The 19485-nt window shown below is 37.5% G+C and overlaps 1 protein-coding gene across 1 annotated transcript; it reads left to right on the top strand.

The window, feature by feature from the left end:
* Window positions 1-4722: 4722 nt before the first annotated feature.
* On the top strand, window positions 4723-12471 carry LOC137708329 (uncharacterized). The gene is made up of 10 exons (XM_068447385.1): window positions 4723-4956; window positions 6962-7088; window positions 7855-7941; window positions 8853-8938; window positions 9010-9225; window positions 9894-10072; window positions 11169-11327; window positions 11402-11482; window positions 11572-11626; window positions 11963-12471. Exons 1-10 carry the CDS (start codon window positions 4846-4848, stop codon window positions 12167-12169), a joined length of 1308 nt encoding a protein of 435 aa, XP_068303486.1. The 5' UTR covers window positions 4723-4845; the 3' UTR covers window positions 12170-12471.
* Window positions 12472-19485: the final 7014 nt, after the last annotated feature.

The following is a 19485-nucleotide window of genomic DNA, read 5'->3' as shown; positions in this document are numbered from 1 at the left end:
TTATGATTGATTGCATGCATACTTTGAATTATTGATCACCGTGATTAAAACTGTTTAATTGTCTTAATGCCTAATCACCATTAGTGTGACATCCCGTCCCGAAAATATCGAAACGTACATTTGAAATTACAATTTTACCCCTAGTTCGTTACTTTACGTGTAGTTTTGTGTTGTGTGGTGTTGTAGGACCACACACACTCATACACTCTCTTTCTCTCCCGGGATTCCCTCCCTCTTTTCCTCTCTCTCTGTCTCTTTTCTGTCACTTCTCTCTCTTTCTCTCCCGAGCTCCCTTTTCTTCTTCTTCCTTCTGAAAACGTACGGACGACACCCAAATCACCCAAACCTTGATGGATCGAAGGAACTAAGGACACCATCGAACTCGTGAAGCTCGTACGAGTGCAACCATACCATTTTCAGGTAAGAAATCATTCGTTTTCACGTCGTTTCGACTTTGGCCGATTCGAGTACTGTTCATGCAAGATTAATCTAGTTAGTTTTTGGACTTTTGAAGCTTGTAGATGTGTTAGTGAGGTCCCAAGGAGCCTCGGAGTACTTCGTTGGAGAAGTTTGGACGTCGGGATCATCGTGGTCAAAGTTGGCCGGAGCTTTCGAGGGGTTTTTCGGCGAATCCACGGCGAGTTAGGGGTCGAGGAAGGTATGGATGTGTTCGTCTCGTCAATACCTTCATTTTGATATATAGTACGTCGAAAATGGTTAAGAAATGAAGAAGTTATGACACTTTGAAATTTACCCAGAAATTCCGGCAAAACACCATCTCCGGCGAAACCAGTCCGGCGACGCGAGGAAGAAGACGCGCGCGTGGGCAGCGCGTGAACAGGGCGCGTGGGGGCGCGTGAGAGCTCCAAATTGAGTTCTGAAAATTGTCACGCGTTCGTGACGTCGTGTAGATCACCGTGGTATATTCATACACCCAAATTGAGCAACGTATGAGAAAGTTATGGATGAATGTTTGGTGTATGTGCGTTAAATAACGTCAATTTGGTTACTTTTTGTATAGGTGAAAATTATACAGAGGAAGAATGTAACCAAGCTAGGGGAGGTTCAGGGACCTATGAGACGTCGATGTGATCAGTGAGTGGGCAGTTATTTTTCAGTATATATATACGTATACTTGACGTATTTTCCCAGAAAACGTATTTTAAAAGAAATACGATTTAAGTAACTTATCATATATGCATCATATTTTAATATGTGCATTACCATAATTATGCATACTGTTGCATGGTGCTGAGGAGGCCCAGGTAAGCTACCTTTGATATACGTATGAAATACCTTTGAAATACATTTGATATACATTTGAAATACATTTGATATACGTATGAAATACCTTTGATATACGTATGAAATACATTTGAAATACATTTGATATACGTATGAAATACCTTTGAAATACATTTGATATACGTACGAAATACATTTGATATACGTATGAAATACATTTGATATACATTTGATATACGTACGAAATACATTTGATATACGAATGAAATACGATTGAAATACTACGGAAATACAAATGAAATATGATTGAAATATGATTGAGATATAATTGAGATGCGATTGTGACATGATCGAGATATGTTTGTGATATGATTGAGATATAATTGAGATACGATTGAGATATTATGCTGATAACGATCATGAGATATGAAGAATGATATGATAGAGATGTGATTGAAAGCTCATTTACTTGCACACGTATATTAGTGCTCCCGCCTAGAGATAGAGGCATAGCCTTCACGTGTATGTTCACCTCCCGCACCGCATGCTCGCCTTGGATCCAAGTTAGGTGCACAGCCTGTCGTATAGACCACTTATGTGGGTTCGACTTGTAGGTGACCCGCGATTTATCGCACAGCTTCACGTGATTGTAGCACTAGAGCATATTATGTTATATACAGTGATGAGTTGCAGACCACGCAAGGTGGTACTGAATGTGTGCAAGATATACATGATGTGATGAGTTGATTATGAGCTATATATGCAGTCGATGACTGAGTTGATTGTGATGAAATGATTATGAGCTATATATGCAGTCGATGACTGAGTTGATTATGATGAGTTGATTATGGGCTATATATGCAGTCGATGACTGAGTTGATTATGATGAGTTAATTATGAGTTATATATGCAGCCGAGGGCTGAGTTGATTAGAATGAAAAAGTATAAGCTATGTTTATAGCCGAATGTTGAATTGATTATATTTTATTCCATCATATTCACATAGAGATGATGAGCATTCTGTTATGATACTTGGCATGACATACATTCATATTGTCTAGCATAATTTGCGATATATTACGCATACGATTATATACTTTACTTCTGGGAAACTATACTTGTTTTACGGCGAGGGGTTAGTATATTCAAAAGAGAAAAGAAGGTTTTGAATACGTTCGTTTTGCTGACCCACTCAATTTTGTTTTGCGCCCCTCCAGGTTCAAGAATTGCAAAGGTGTGGTGACTACGAGGAAATTCAACGGTGTTCTGACAGAATGGACCAAATAAGGACTCACCTTCTGGTGTTTCATTTTAGAAGTTGTATATTTTAAAGCTTCCGAACTGTGCAAATGGTTACGTCACTCTCACGTGACGGCCAGCATGCCCTCCTTCGGGACGGGGTGTGTCAATTAGGACCTTTAGAGAAGTAATTTGATGCAATTTTGGTCGGAAGTTTCCCTGAAATTGATGCTGGCTTCTTGTGATTAATAATTGTAATTTCATTTAAGATGAACGTCACGTCTTAAGGATTGCATGGTTTTTCAAAGGGTTTTTATAAAGCATAATGAGTCTCTCATGTTTAGATTTGATCTAAACATCCGGACGGGTTGTATGTTAGATATACGTTCTATGTTGGAGGTTCCAAGTAGAATATAAATTAGGAAAATCTAACCTTCAAAGTGGCATGTGTAGATCATTAGTAATTGGTACAAATTTATAGGATTGCTAGGTGATGGTGGAACCCTAGTCTTTTATAAGTTGATATTTAAAACTCTTCTTTTGTCATATTATTTTTTAATTAAAATTCGTTTTTAATATGACCCAATTTCAAAATCTCTTTTCTCAATTTTTAATTTTAAGTATTTAATTAGGAATTGTTTCTACATGAATTATTAAAATAGTCCTTGAGGAGAACAACCTTATATGAGCATCTATACTACAACATCCTTGTATTCTTACAAGTATTTCATGTGTTTTTATCCCTACTTTTGTAGGTGGTAAAAGTACTATCAGGAAACATCCAGAACATATCAGCAACATTGTGAGGCTAGGTGAATTTGAACCACATTAACCACATTATTGCTAGCCCATTGTGAGGTTAGGCACACCTCCTCCCCTTAGTATAGATAATATCGTTTGTTCAGAAGAAGAAAAAAAATGAAATGACACATGACAACCTATAGGTGCGTGACGAAGGAATACCAAAGTTAAGGGCAGCTGACCCCATAATCTTTGATTCGGAGGAATAGTGCATTTTTGCTCTCCACCCTTAAGTGGTGGTAATATTCACCACTTTATTTATTAAAATTAGATGAATTTAAATTTTAAAATTTATTTTATCCAGTACACAAATTTCAAAATTTAAATTTATCTAATAATAATAAATAAGTAGTAAACATCAACATCCAATGAAAAAATATTGAGAAATTTTATTTGAACCCATTTAACCTCTCTTTACACCCAACTTAAATTTTAAATATGAAATGTCTTTATTATCCTATTGCATAATTACGATCATGTACAAGATGAAATTAATTATAAAAATAAAATTTATCAATAAACCCATCCCCAATGATCAAACACTAACCATCACTAATCTTTCTTTGATGTTCTATTGTGGCAAAAATCCTAAGACGCATTCATAGAAATAAAAATTATTTTCTTTTACGTATGAATGATGATTTTAAAGTTTTGGATCCTCCAACTTTTTTTATTGTCATCATGACTACCACCACCACCTACTAACCCCACCACTACCATATCTCCAAGAGTACTCGTCACCTGTAGAAAACCTACTTCTACTACTACTGCTGCCAAAACAACAAGCAAGAACTTATCAAGGTCAACAACAAGAAAAGGTGGAGGAGAATGAGAAGAGAGTTGGCATATGCTTTCACTAGTACTGCTACCTCTTATATATGAGATCAAAACCCTACTTATTGTAAGAGTGGGGTTTCTCTGACAAAAGGGTGGCTCAAGGGGAATCAAGCATGTTGGTCTGATAATTCAGTATTATTCCTAGTACTACAAGCCAATGTGCAAAATATGCGTGCATTTGTTAAACTAGCTAGGATTTAGTTAATTTAGTTTGACTCTCATAGTCTCATGGCACTGTGTTTAATTATATTAATAGATTTAATTAACATAGATCTTCATGAGACTGATCCAGGTAGCTTCTAATGTAAAAATAATGGGTGTGAAGATAAATTTGCATATTAAATTGGGTTTGCGAGGAATGTTTAAGTAGTAAATTTAGGTTTAAAGAAATATAAATAGTTTAATTAAAAATAATATAAGTGTAGAAGGTAAGTTGAATGTATAAATAAGTTATATGAATTTAAATAAAATTTCTCAAAAATATTTCCCTCAAATGATTGAATGAGTACCATGATAAACCGTCTACAACTTATCGTACATGACCAGCGCCTAAGAAAAAGCCAGAGATCTTCTACTGTTTTAGTAAGAAAGCCCTTTAAAAGGAGGGAGGAGAGCAGACAAAAGGGTACAAGTCGCCAATTCCCTTTGCCTTTTTGCAGCCTTCTCGCTCTTCTTCTTCTTCCTCTTCCGAGCCTGCAAGTAGAACTTTTAGTGAGAGAGAGAATGTCTTTGGCGTCTGTGAAAATGTCGGAGGACGTGTGGCTGACGTGCCTCACTCACGCATTGTCCACCGAGACGGAGGAGATCATGGGCCTCCTGCTTGGTGACATTGAGGTTACACTCTCTGCCATTTGCCATCTTCCAATTTATTCAGCTTCTTCCATTTCTGTTATCCGTATGTTAGGTTTTCTTATTGTTTGCTGAATTTTTCATTTCTTTGGGTGTTGAAAGTTGAAATTGCTTCATGGGTTTGCCGCTTGGAATGAATTTAGAGCTGGAATTGTTTGCAAATTTGTGGGTTTTGGGTTATTTTCTGAAATGGGGTTTCTTCAAATATTAGTAATTTATTGATTTTTTTTGGAGTGTGAAATTGGGGTACTAGGAATTGGTTACAATGTTGTTTAGAAAGATTAGTTCTTTTGAGTTTATGGAATTCTGGGTCCATTTCGATTGCTGATTTGGGTTATATCAAATCATAGTACTCATTGCTTTCTGTTTCTTTTAACTAGATGAGTTTTCGGGGATTTCACCCAGTCGATTGTAATTCAATGAGTTTATTGGGAACTGAGTACAGAATTTGTGCTGAATGCAATTTGTTTGAGATAGTTACTTCATATGGGTTTTAAACTACTATGGTTTCTCGGAGTTGTTATGTTTGCTTTGAGTGACTGCTATTCATTTGGTTGTTCGTTTATTCCCTTTCAGCTACCAGCTTGCTAAGTCCAGATAAATTTTGAAATCTTAGATGCATTATAAAATTAAATGGGAAAGCTTCTTCAGGCCATAGGACTAACATTAGAACATTCATAGAGAAAATAAAGGAAGCTTCAGTCTGATTTTCTACCAAATCAGCAGGTTAACTCATCTATTTCTGTCCAAAATACTTCCCAAACCAAAAAAATCATTTAAAGCAAATGTGCATAGTTTGAAAAAAAAAAAAAATTCACATTGTTGAGCACTGATTCCACTAGGCATGAGCTTGTTCAAACTGTGCACATTTGCTTTAAATGATTTTTTTGGTTTGGGAAGTATTTTGGATAGGATAGCTTAATGGTATAATGATTTTGTTGTAATGAATATTTTTCAATTGTAAAGTTTCGAGCCAATACATGGATGTCTTGCAACTGAAATGACACTATGAACAAATGTAACCCTTATTTTGGTTGATACAATGATTTTTTGTTGCTCGGAATTTTTCTATTGATTGAATAATTTATTTTTAAAAATGCCCAAAATTTATGTGTTTGAATTAGAGTTGTCAAAAATAAAATTGAGACTTGTTTAGTGTGTAGGCTAGAGGTAAATAAATGTGTAAAAACTGAAATGTCTAAAATACCCTTAAATTTAAGTCCATTAACAGAAGTGGGTAAAGTGAGACAAAGGAGTTGAAAATGTCAATTTCAGAGGGTAAAGTGAGACAAAACCAATTTCAGGGGGTAAACTGAGACTCAATGGCAGTTTCAGGGGGCATTTCAACTAGTAAGCCTCTTTTGTTTAGGTTAGTTGAGTCAGTCATCCAGTACAGATTTCACCGCCACCACTGTATCTGGTTGCCGATTGCTAATATTTGATTGACATAGAGTTCTGATTCAATGGTTCTGTCAATATGTTTCTGCAGTCCACAAGATCTTTGATGCTGTGCGCTCGAAGATCCCTTCCATTGAAATTCTTTTGCAATGCCTTTCACTCTGGTCAGACTCAAGGCTTGTATCTTATGTTCCAAACTTGGATTCTAGATATGAAGCTTAGGCAGTTTCTGGTTTCATCTGTTATGTTGGTTTTTTGGGTCCTTCAGGTGTGCCAATTTAAGTGGAATGCTCCCAGTATTTGGCCTAATGATCTGTGTGACTTGAAATTTATTTTACTCTGTCTCGAATACCCTGAAAAGTAATTGCATGTTTTATAGTCTACTCCAAATGAGAAGTTCTTATCATTTTTTTTTCTGGTGAATCCAATTCTGAAGGTGATACATAGATGGACACGTCAATGTAGTTGTGATATATAGAACAAATTTCATGTATGTATTTGTCCTCTTTGTCTTGTTTTCCCTTTATATCATAGCTTTATCTATTGTCTTATGGTTATAACGTTTCTCTCCCCATGATGGTGGAAATTTCAGAACTCTGTAAATGGCAGCGTGACAGCACTAATTTGGGGAGCATCGCCTCAGACACGATCTGATCGGAGGAAGGATCGTGTGGAGACTAATCCTGAGCAGTTGGCTGCTGCATCAGCCCAGGCCGAAATATCCTTTATGTGTTTAAAGTGTTTTTTCCTTGTTTTTTTATATTCGTATCTTTTGTTGTTTTCATACCTTTTGATATTTGCATACTTACCGCATGAAAACAACAAAAAGATCCTTCAGATCTCTAAATTAGTTATCATTACGACCACAAAGAGAAAAAACAGCTGCCGTTTCCCTCATGATTAAACATTACAGTTGGTGATCTCCAAGTATAAAAGTGCTCTGGTTTAAGGGGAGCACTATAGTCGTTTTACAATGAGCATAATTTTCTTGTTTGGTGAACTTATCCTCAATGAACTTCAGTCCAGTCCCCTAAATTAATGATAAGCTGAAGAAGGAAGATATTCAAAGACATGCTTAACATTTATTACTAGGACTCCTTGACAAGTAACCCTAGCTTCCTTAAACTACATGGTGTGGTCAGTCACCATAAACTGTCGCGTTAGATTTGTGCTGTACTTATTTCATGTATTAGGGTTTTTTGTATCGTAGTTTTCACTGTTTTTCTTTAAATGGTGATATAATTTTTTATCCACAAAAAAATGGGGGCTCAACAATCTAAATCAGGCAATTAGAAAAAACTGTAAGATGCATGAGCTCTTAGAGATATGTGCAGTTGGTTCAACATTTACATCCTTTAGCATTATGGCTACTCATGCTTGTAGTGTTCATGGTATTTGCATGTAGCACTTCTTTTTATTACTTCTTTTTATTATCTTTACTTTTAAGGGTTATTCATGATTTTGTGTACTTAACTCTATACCACAGAATGACACTGTCAACTGGAAGAACAACTAGAGTGATTGGGTGGTACCATTCACATCCTCATATTACAGTTCTCCCATCTCATGTTGGTGAGTGTTATCTAAATACTCATGCTTTGTGTCAGTGTTTTCATTACAATATTCGTTCATGAGGTTGGGCTAACAATAGTAGAGCTTAGTTATAACTTATAAGACAACTCGGGAAAGTATCAAAAGCTACTGAATAGTAGAAACCTCACTATGTTCGTGGATAACCAATCACCTTTCTGGGAGTGGTATGAAATATGATGAATCTACACAACCTCTGCCAGATATGTAGGTTCTATTCAATACTTTGAGGTGGCTGGAAATCATGGGTTGGTTTTGGATCAGGGAAATTTTGCCTGTTTTAACCAAGAATACTGGCACAGATAGATGGAACATGAAGTTAGAAGCCATACTGTGATATTGGATCACAGTGTCGCATCAGAGTTTACTTTTTGAATAACTGTAAACCAACAGTTTGAAATTATTCTTTGTAATTTTTTTAGGCCTTGATGTGATATTGTGATTGCTGGGATGGTTATAGTCTACCATCAGTGCAGTTGCTTTTCTGTTGTGTTTCAAGGTGGAAGAAGATGCAGAGAGAATGATAATGGTCCAAGGGAGAGATATGAGTTGATAGAGGAAACTTTACAGATAAGTAGAGAGATTAAAAGGCTAACCTTGTCCATAATGCAGCAAGCTAATTTTTCTAATAAATCAATAAAGGATTGCGTCCTTCTTTTTGCCATATGGCCACCATTAGATATGTCAAAATATGGTTTAATCTGTGGCTCATGACGTGACACCCATATATATATGTGTGTGTGTCTGTATATGTCATGCTGTTACTCAACATTAATCTCTTGAATAGTGTTGCACTCTTTCTGACATTTGGATCAGATGTGATTATTTGTTAGACATGCTATCATAGTCAATTGCTGGAGACCGATATTACAGCTGTGTTCAACTTTTTGCAGACGTGCGGACGCAGGCAATGTATCAACTTCTAGATTCTGGGTTTATTGGGCTCATATTTTCCTGTTTTAGTGAAGATATAAACAAGGTTCGCATTATAAATGGTATTTGTAAATGGTATCAACTTCTAGATTCTTTAGTCATACTCGGTATTTTCAGGTTGGGCGAATCCAAGTCATTGCTTTTCAGTCCTCAGATGGGAAGCAGCATCACATGTCAAGACCCATATCTTTATCTCCTATACATAAAAGTCCGGTTATAGAAGTTGAATCGTCTTTAAGTACCTCAGAAAATGTACCAGCGAGATCCACCTTAACTAGAGCAGGGAGTCCTGAACAAGACACAGCTGATTCAAGAACTTCTGGAACTATAAAGGTGTTATATCTATTTTATTAAAAATGAGAAAAGGAAGGAAAAAAACATATTAGTTGATGATGGATGATAGCTGCAGTCTCACCACTTGTTTCACTGAATAAATGCATGGTTATAGTTCTTTAAGTATGTACTGTATTGATGTCTTGAAGTGTCATGAATGATGAAACTAGTTTCTGTCCTTTCACATTAAATTTAAAACTTAGGTTTTTTGCAGATACCTGATAGCCTGTGCATCTTTGTGGTCATTATTCATATTACCGTGGCACTAGAAATATGAACAATGAGACTAAGTGTCAAAATTCCGTTCAATTTGATTAATAGGTTATTGTTAATAGAAGGAGTGCATTTTGGCCTGTAACAGTTAAATTAATTCATATTTCCAGCTATTCTTTCCAACAAACTCAGTGGCCATCTCATATATGAATTGTGGAAGGCATGTGACCCAGTGTATTATAGGGCCATGAAGAAAGAAAATAAGTATTGAGTTTAGCTTTTTTCCCTGATTGCTTTTGTTGGTGCCTTAAGTCAGAGAATGTGATAGGAGCTCCATTCAAATGAGCCTCCTCTATTCTACTTGTGATAGTTCTTGTTGCATACTTGCTTGTCTAGAGATCCCGTTTTCATGCCGGTCCATTTTGTACTATCCCTAAATTATTTGATTTTTTTAGGGTGGGGGAAGGTCCTCAGACCTAGGGCTTCTCTTTGCTAATGCAGATGCAAGTCATCCAGGAAGAGTTGGAGGAAACTACCAGACTGACACATCAAGCAACATCATTGGCGATATAGATCCCATGGATATGTCAGAGAGTATGCAAGAAGCAATGCACCGTTCTAACTTGGATATGAGGTATGCAAGGGTTTCTACTTGATACCTGTTATCCTTATTATTGTCATTGCGTAAAACTGTGTGATTGGTGCTGGGAGTGCTTGTGATTTGCCTTTGGTTCAACCTGTGGGCAAATTTCTACTCATGCATTCGCTCCCTTAAATGTTATACCGTGACAGAAATTCAGATCTTTTGCCATAAAACTTCCCAAACAAATTCAAATGGAGTAAGATTAAGTCTGTCCTCATTACACAATATAAAGATTCATAATTTTAGTATAATTCCCTAGCATGTTATCAATGTTTTAACAAGAGTATTTAGCTTTGCTAATTGTAGAATAGGTTCCAAGAGTAGATATTTTGTCTGGCAGCAGACTTAGCAGCATTACTATAGCTGCCTAAAATTCGTTGAAAAGAACCGAGTAAATTTCCAGAATTTAGCGGTTCTCAAGTCTCTGACTTCTTGCTATAAATCCATTGTCTTATTAAAAACCAATTGACTGGAGGATGGTCCAGTGTTTTAATTTATTTTGTGTCCCTGCAAGAATAGTGTTGTTCCTCTTTATCCTGATTCTTCCCTATCTCTTCCGATTGTTTACTTGATGAATTGTTTTCTATGTATTCAGCTTACATCTCTCTTCACTCACGCATGAAGAATGAATGACTAGTTTTCTTGCATCAATTTGAAGTTGAGATTTCAGTTTGGATATGATAAATGATGGTGTACAAATTTTGGGTGTATTTATGTTGCTTTTATAAAATGCATAGATCGTGATTCATTAAAGCACCATAATCTTCTTCATGTTTATTGGGAGCCGATGGGCTTGTTGTTATCCTAAATGTGAATAGTTTGATTAATTGATATTGGTGTATCTTGGAGGAGTCATTTAGTTGGCTATATTCTTTGATTTTAAGATCCATATTTCTGAGCCCCTGATGTCAAAGAAAAGAAAGAACAAGACCATCCACAATTATATATGAACCTCAACATGCTCCTGGTTACGCCGACACTTAGCCAATTAACGAACAATGTCTAATTCCATTATGCTGTTATAAAAGAGAATTTTGAATTTCTAATCCTTATTTTCTTTTTTCCTTCTTCATGTTTTTGCTTGCAGTGGTGCCGAGTATGTCAGGAAAGAAGTTCCTCTTCATGTTTTACCGACCTCGTCTCTTGTTAAGCTCGATTCACCTTTAATGTCATTCACAGAATTGCAACGAGTACTGTATGAAGAGGAGCAAGCGGCTTATAACCAAGCAATCTTGCAAAATATGAGGTGATAGATTGATATTCCTTCACTTTATATTAATCAACCCATTGTTGATTCTAATGGGCTTTGGTTTTGCATAGGGATGGGAAAGTGCATCCACTTACTTTCATACACCATACATCAATGTACCAGTCTTCCATGTGCAAATTAATCGAATATTGGTCAGAATTATACTCTCATCTCTGTATTAGCTGTTTATGCCTGGTCTTTTATCTTTTTTTGTACTTACTTTTTTTTTAATCCTATGCAGTTTGAGTCCTGCCATAAGTGCACTGCAATGTCGGTTAAGAGAGAATGAAACTCGGGTATAATACCATGCAATTTGTAGATAGTAAGGATGTTTTGTTAATCTCAAAAGTATTCAAGTTTGATGGAGTTTCAACGGAGTTTGATTGATTTGAAATTCCATCTTGAGCTTAATTTAAACCTGAAACTTCTATTTCGTGTTACAAACTCATTTACGACTCAAAGTGCATTTCCTTTAACACTGGACATACATGATGACTTACCTAATGGTGCCATCTCTATGGTCCTTGGCCATGCTCAAATTTCAACTTTTTTGGTCTGTAGTTTGTGACATTATGACAGTTGTCTTTCTCGTGTAAACTATATTTATAAATGAATCGCCTTTGCTGAAACAGTTAGCAGTGCTCACCGATGAAGTGAAGAATTTGGAAACCGAGATGCATAGAACAAGTGAGTCAAACTCAGGATCTCCTCGTACAGTTTCATCGCCTGTACTCCGTGGAAGTGCTCCGTTGGGGCACAGGGACTTGTTTAATCCAACTGAATCTGTCAGTGCAAGGAGTCTGGCTGGTTCTGGCAGTCGGAGCCGAAAAGGTTCATAATGCAATCTCAGAGAAAATCTTCTGCCGAATGCATACCGTGTAGCGTTTGGATTAGCTTGATATGCAGAGTGTGGTTTTGCAAAATATAGTTATGCTAAAACAGATTGCGCCTTGTATGCAATGAAATGTGTTGGAAATTGCTGCTGGTGTAGGCGCAAACAATTTTTTTTTGAAACAAATGTTGCACTTTTGAGTAAATAGGGGACAATTATCGTGCAAATTCTACATGTATGTATGCAGATGTAATGAAAATTTTCAATGGAAATCAATTGTCTTTTTTGGGTTTTTGGGATTTAAACAAATTTGTTTAGAGTGATTGTATTGCATGGCGATTAGAGTTACATTCTTATCACTCCTTTTCCAATTCCTCCATGGCACGAAGTTTCTTTTTCTATTTCATCCTTTTATCACAACAAAGTAAAACAATAAGAGCCTCCCTCAAAAGGGAAACCTGGAGTAGGAGAAATTCTTGTATGCGGATGATTTAATCACATGCCCATCTGATGGCATACAAAACCATCCACTCGTGTGTTTGGTTTCACCTACCCCCTTTCCTCGGTTCCACCCCTTGTGTCTGGTGTTCGTATATATACTTGTCCGATCGCGCACATAAAATGCCCTACTTCCCATTAATTTAGTCTCATCCCCTACCGGTCATACCCCTTTGTGTCTGGTGCCCAATATGTGTGTGTTCGGACTGAAGAATTTTGTCCTAGCGTAGGACTTGGGTTTTGCTTTATAAGGTCCTTGTTTTCCTTTTTCTAAATTGTGAATTTCCTTTCGAATACTTGTTTGTATTGTTTTATATATTAGTATAAGATAATAATGACTTCAAAACTATAATTTATAATTAAATAAGGCGTAGAAACACCTAAAAATGACAATTTTATGTAAATTAGCAATAAAATTTCTTATTCAGGTTTATGTTGTCCTCAGATGGAGTTATTAGCTAGTTATAAGGCGGGAGATGCAATTACTATATCTGATCCATCAGATTTAAAAGGTGCGGATTCCCACACTTTTTCATGTCTATGGGGATATTGGCGTTCCTACTTAAAATTGCAAAAGAAGTGGGATTTCCAGATTTCTTATGCCAATGCTGTAGTAAATATTATTCCCTCAACTGAATAGTGAAAACGATGATGATGTACGATTTGGTTAGCTTTGTATTTGTTTCATTGGGGTGTTGTAATTTCCTCTTCTCTTTGTATTTTTTAGCTTACATCTAAGTTGAATATGCAATTAGAGAAATGCTAAGGAGGCTATTAAAGTGAGACTATCCATGGACTCTCTATAAACTTTCCGCTACCTCATACTTTTGACACAATATTTTATATATTGGCACGAGAATTGTGCCAAAAACATGTGGCAGTGGAGAGTTCATGAAGAGTCATACTTTTAGACAAGTTTCTATAGCTTTTCTCATGTGATTAATAGGTATTGGATTTTAAGGCTTAATTTCATTTTAGGTCTAACAAATAACAACTTTAGCTGTTCTCAAAACCTTGGATTAGCCCGATACATTTGACTGACTATTCAATTTTCAATGTTAATACAAAGGATTTTAAAGAAGGTTTGGTTGTTCGTTGAGCATTTTCTTTTGGTAAACATATCTTGAACATTTGCTATATAATTTAAAAAAAAGTTAGTGCTAAGTAAGAATTGCAGCAAAAAGAAAAAGTAAGGTAGGAGTTATTAACATCTCCTTTTAGGATTTTTTGAGGAAGAATTCAACAAATACACTCTGAGGCTGAGGAATAATATGAATAAGTTAGTCGTAGTCATTCATGCATGGAAGCGATTCCCGAGGAGAGAATCGAATCGAGCATCAGCTGCCCACTTCTCTTTGCTCTTCTTTACAGTTTGCCTCCCTTCCCCTTTACCCTTCTCCAAGAGAATGGAGGCCAGATCTCTCCCTATGTGCATGTTCTTTTTAGAGAGAGAGAGAGAGAGAGCGAGAGGCATGCATATTGGATTAGCAGCCGCAGCAAAGAAAAAAGAAAAAGAAAAAAAAAAAGATGGTCAAAATTAATGAACACCTCGAAGACTTGTTATTCCATCATCAGCTTCAACTTCCTTTATTGAAACTCACCATTTGCTTCTTTTTCTGTTTTTGGTTTTATCATTTTTCCCCTTTTCAGTTTCACTCTTCAAGATACTATTCCCATCCATATAATCAAGGGAAAAAAATATATGTATTAGAGGCCAAGGTGAAATTGTTATTGATATGTGTATGAAACTACCTCGAGAATTAATCATATTCATTAACAGTTTATAATTATATTGATATATATATATATATATATATGCATACATGGACGACTACTTAGGATTCACTAGGAGGATTCATGCCATATACGAGAACTTCTATTGTCGTAAAATTTCCAATTAAAGCATGTTTACTCATAAGATATACAAAACTCTTGACTCTAAGTTCCATGCCTTGTCTAAAATATGCATGCGAGAATCACCTTACCTTTTAACTTTTTCATGCGTTTACTAACATATATGAAATCGAAAAAAAAAAAATTGAAGTTTCCCCTTGAAATCTTTTATCAAATATCTAAAAATCATGAATCATATCAACTAATTCTGATTCCTTTTTTTTCTTCACCTAATTCTAAGTTTTTTGACTTTTTTTTATCCCACTTCTACTAAGTAAACATGCCTTACATACATCAGTAGTTTGTTTGCTCTTTTTGATGTTACAATGGGTGTTGATTTCTTGCCACATTTGGAAAGTTAGGTATTCGTATTTTTTTTTTTTTTGGGTCGAAAGAAAGTTATGCATTGTTTAACTCCACTTGATTTGTCTGTGAGTAATTATGAAACTTAATATAGGAATAAAGGAATATTCAAATTTGTAAAGCAAGAGCAATTTTTCCAGTAAATTGACTGTCAATCTGCTGATTCTTAAAGTAAAATTGAAAGAGACTAGACCCCTTGGGCCTTGTTGGACACAGTAAAGATAAGAAGTGGCCCTGCTAAGACCTTTATGTTTAGGGAATATCTACACCAGGGTAGGAGATGCTAATTACGATCCCACAATATCCATTTACATTCAGCCATCTGTGACTGTCAACTTTTTTTTTAGCTGCTCATATGTACGGAAATGTTCTCTTGTTCGCTAAATAACTTGATCACTCACTTTTAAATTTGATATTAAAGATTGAGTAAACATAAAAAACATGTCTCTTTATTCTCCACGTCTGATATCAAATGCAAATGTTGATAATCATAAATTTTTAAAACAAAAAAAAAAAAAAAACGAAACTTGTTATGACATTCAATTGGAGCTCCCATGTTAATGAACTAAAGGGTCCCAATTAATGCCATGGTCAAAGGGATTTTCTAGGTTCATTGGTTGCTTGATTGGTTGATTTGTTGTGCTAAATTGACTACAGAATCTGTGTTTTCTTTTTGTGGATCTTGAATTGTTGGAGCTAACATGCCATGCCTATAAGCCTGAGTCAAATTGTCCCCTTCAGTCAACCTAATTAGTTCAACACATGTTTTAGATGGCGGGCTACCTAGCTAACTATCATCGGTTGTGTGAAAACTTGTGACTTTTAATTTGCTGGCTTCATTTTTCATTAACATACGCTTGTTTTTCAAGCTGGTATACCTATGTGAGGAGATGATCATTGCATGTGTTGATATATATGTCGTATCTTAGTAAACTGGAAGTAACAATTAAGGGTGTATTTGGAAGTGTATTTTAAAGTGACTGAAAATGCTTTTGATGAAAGTTTTTTTAGAATCAATCTTTAATAAAATACAAGTGAATCATGAAAAAGCAATTGAAGTGCTTCCTGCAAGAAGCACGTAACTGGTGTTTTTCCTAAATGCACTTCAAGTGTTTTTGAAACTCAAAAACATTTTTTACCAAAAGCGTTTCAATAATTTTAAAGGTACTTTCAAATGATGAGCCCTAAGATTCTTTCACAATAAGTATTCAAATTCACACATAGATTTGGAGCAGCTCATGACATTGCATGTTCTCATAACTTCCAATTGAATTACCACCAACCTTTCAGTTATATTATTAATCCTAATTTTCATATATAGATATCACTTTACCAAGTCTTTATAACGAGTTAAAATAAACTCGTATAGCAAGTTCATATCATTTTTATACTACCTATCTTTTGTTAGACAAATAAGGAATATGGTTGGAGTCCTTGTGTAATTGTATATAATATTATTATTGGAAGAATAAGCCGTCCTACAGCCGTCAAGCCGTCCTACAGCCGTCCTACCTTGTCCTACCTACACACTAGCCGTACTACACCCGTCAAGCCGTCCTACCTTGTCCTACCTACACACTAGGACGGCTACCTTGTCCTACCTACACATTTGTATCATGTATATATATCCTTGTAATCTTGTAGAGAAATAATAAAAAAATTAAGCATTCTCTTCCATAAGCATTCTCTTCCATTTGCATTATCTTCCATAAGCATTCTCTTCCATTTGCATTCTCTTCCATTTTTCCACATTCACGTATCAATAACAAATATATTTTTTAGCCTACATACCTTTTTCTACATGGTATACAGAGCAGGTTTATAACCCTAGCCCTAATTTATTTTTCGGCAGCTTTCTCTGCCGTTCCCATGGCTGTTCGTGGCCCGTCCCGTCCCTCCTCTGCTCGTCCTCCCCTCCACTGCACCTACTGCAATTTTGATTATCATACCCGAGACACCTGCCATAAACTTCATGGCTATCCCGTTGGCCATCCCCTCCATGGCCAACCGTGGCGACCACCGCGCCGTGCCACTGCTTCCAGTTCTTCCCGCAGCCATGCACCTTCTAGTCCTCCCCGGCAGCCACGGTTTTCTGCTTCCCGGCCCCATAATTTCACCCAGGCCCATCACGTGCAAGGCACCCAGGCCCCCGCCTCCTCTTCTACTCCAGCGACCCACTAAGTGCACGGGACCCAGCCCACTTTGCATGACTTGCAGCTTGCCATGCCTGACCTCTCTGCCGAGCAGCACTCCCGTGTTCTAGCTACTCTACGTGACACCACCACCCCTCCTCAGGCCAATGCCGTGCTCACTACTGATTTTGCCCAAGGTTTGTTACCTGTCACCTCTCGTCATGGTCAATGGATTCTTGACAGTGGTGCTACGGATCATATTACTTCTTCCACTTCATGTTTGGTTAATCGTTCTCCTTCACATTTGCCGCCTGTTTCTTTGCCTAGTGGTGCTTCCGCTCCCATTACTTTTACCGGCACTCTTCCTTTAAATTCCTCAGTTACTTTGAATGATGTTTTATGTGTCCCTAATTTCCGCGTAGACCTTTTATCGGTTGGTAAACTTACAAATGGATTATCGTGCTCCATAACCTTCTTTCCTTCTTGGTGTGTTTTGCAGGACTTGGTTTCGAAGGCGATGATTGGTGTGGGTAAGGGACGTGGCGATCTGTATTACCTTGTGGCCCTTACCTCTTCTCTCCCCACCCGTCAACCTCTCTGCAACATCATTACCATCCCCTCCTCCCTCTGGCATAGGCGTCTAGGTCACCCTTCCTCCACTCGTTTGCAAGCTTTATCATCTAGCTCTCTTAATTGTACTTTTGATTCTAGTCATATTTGTGATGTTTGTCCGTTGGCAAAACAAACTCGTCAACCTTTTCTTTTGAGTTCAATTTCATCAACTTTCCCTTTTGCTTTAATTCATTGTGATATTTGGGGTCCGAATCGTCAATCTTCTCTTTCTGGTGCTCATTATTTCTTAAGTATTGTGGATGATTTTTCTCGCTTTACGTGGGTCTTCCTCATGAAACATAAATCCGACACTCAACAATTAATTAAGGATTTTTTTGCTTATGTCACTACCCAATTCTGCACTACCATCCAATGCATTCGTACTGACAATGGTGGTGAATTTTTATCTCTTCGTAGTTTTTTCTCTGATCATGGGGTGCTTTTACAAACTTCTTGTGTTTATACCCCCCAACAAAATGGCGTTGTTGAAAGAAAACATCGTCATCTTCTTGAAACCGCTCGCGCCCTTCGTTTTCAATCCCATCTTCCTATCAAGTTTTGGGGGGAATGTGTTCTTACCACTACTTATCTCATCAATCGTCTCCCTACCCGTCTTCTCCATCAAAAATCCCCATTTGAGGTTCTCTTTTCAAAAACCCCATCTTATGACCACTTCCGCGTCTTTGGTTGTCTGGCATATGCCACCTCTGTCACTCCCACCACCAAATTTTCCCCTCGGGCTCATCGTTGCATTTTTCTCAGTTATCCTCATGGACAAAAGGCCTATACCCTTTACGATCTCGACAATCATCGCATTTTCACTAGTCGAGACATCATCTTTCACGAAACTACTTTCCCTTATGCCGTTTCTCACCCTCCTATCCCATCCTCTTCGCCTACCCTACCCATCCCACCCTCTCTGGACTTTACATATAACCCACCCCTTCCTGCCCCGACGCCTCACCCTCCTCCACCTTCCTCCCCTTCCACGCCTCCCACAAATTCCCTTGCTGCCCCATTACCCATTCCTCCCCATGCCCCTGCCCTCTCGGCATCCCCTCATTCCCCCCCCCCGCGCTACTTCCTTACCTTTCACCCTTTTACCCACGGACATCCCTACCCCCCCCCCCCCACTACCTACCAATCCTCCCCTTCCCCGCACCTCTTCCCGTGCCCATAAACCTCCATCCTATTTAAAAGACTATGTTTGCTCGCAGGTGATTCTGCCATCCCACCCATCTTCGACTTCGCAACCCGGTTCTACACAAGGTACGCGATATCCACTTTGTAATTTTCTCTCTTATCACCGTTACTCTCCTAGGCATTTTTCTTACATTAACTCTGTCAGTCGGACTGTGGAGCCTTCCTCCTTTGCCGAGGCTGCCACTGACCCCAATTGGCAACGTGCTATGACCGAGGAGCTTCAAGCTTTACATGCTAATGGTACTTGGACTTTAACTTCCTTGCCCCCTGGCAAAATTCCCATTGGTTGTAAGTGGGTGTACAAACTCAAGCACAATTCCGACGGCTCTATTGACCGCTACAAAGCTCGTTTGGTTGCTAAAGGCTTCACTCAGGCTGAAGGTATTGATTATCATGACACTTTTTCTCCTACTGCTAAAATGATTACGGTGCGTTGTCTTCTTGCTCTTTCTGCTAGTCAGTCTTGGTCTCTTCATCAGCTTGATGTTAATAATGCTTTCTTACATGGTGACTTACATGAAGAAATCTATATGTCTCCTCCTCCTGGTCTTCGGTGACAGGGGGAGAATCTTGTGTGTCGCCTTCACAAGTCACTTTATGGTCTTAAGCAGGCTTCTCGCCA

Source organism: Pyrus communis, chromosome 11 (assembly GCF_963583255.1).
Source record: "Pyrus communis chromosome 11, drPyrComm1.1, whole genome shotgun sequence".
Classification (NCBI taxonomy): Eukaryota; Viridiplantae; Streptophyta; class Magnoliopsida; order Rosales; family Rosaceae; genus Pyrus; species Pyrus communis.
The sequence above is the reverse complement of the archived record's forward strand: the minus strand, read 5'-3'. Positions and strand labels throughout refer to the sequence as shown.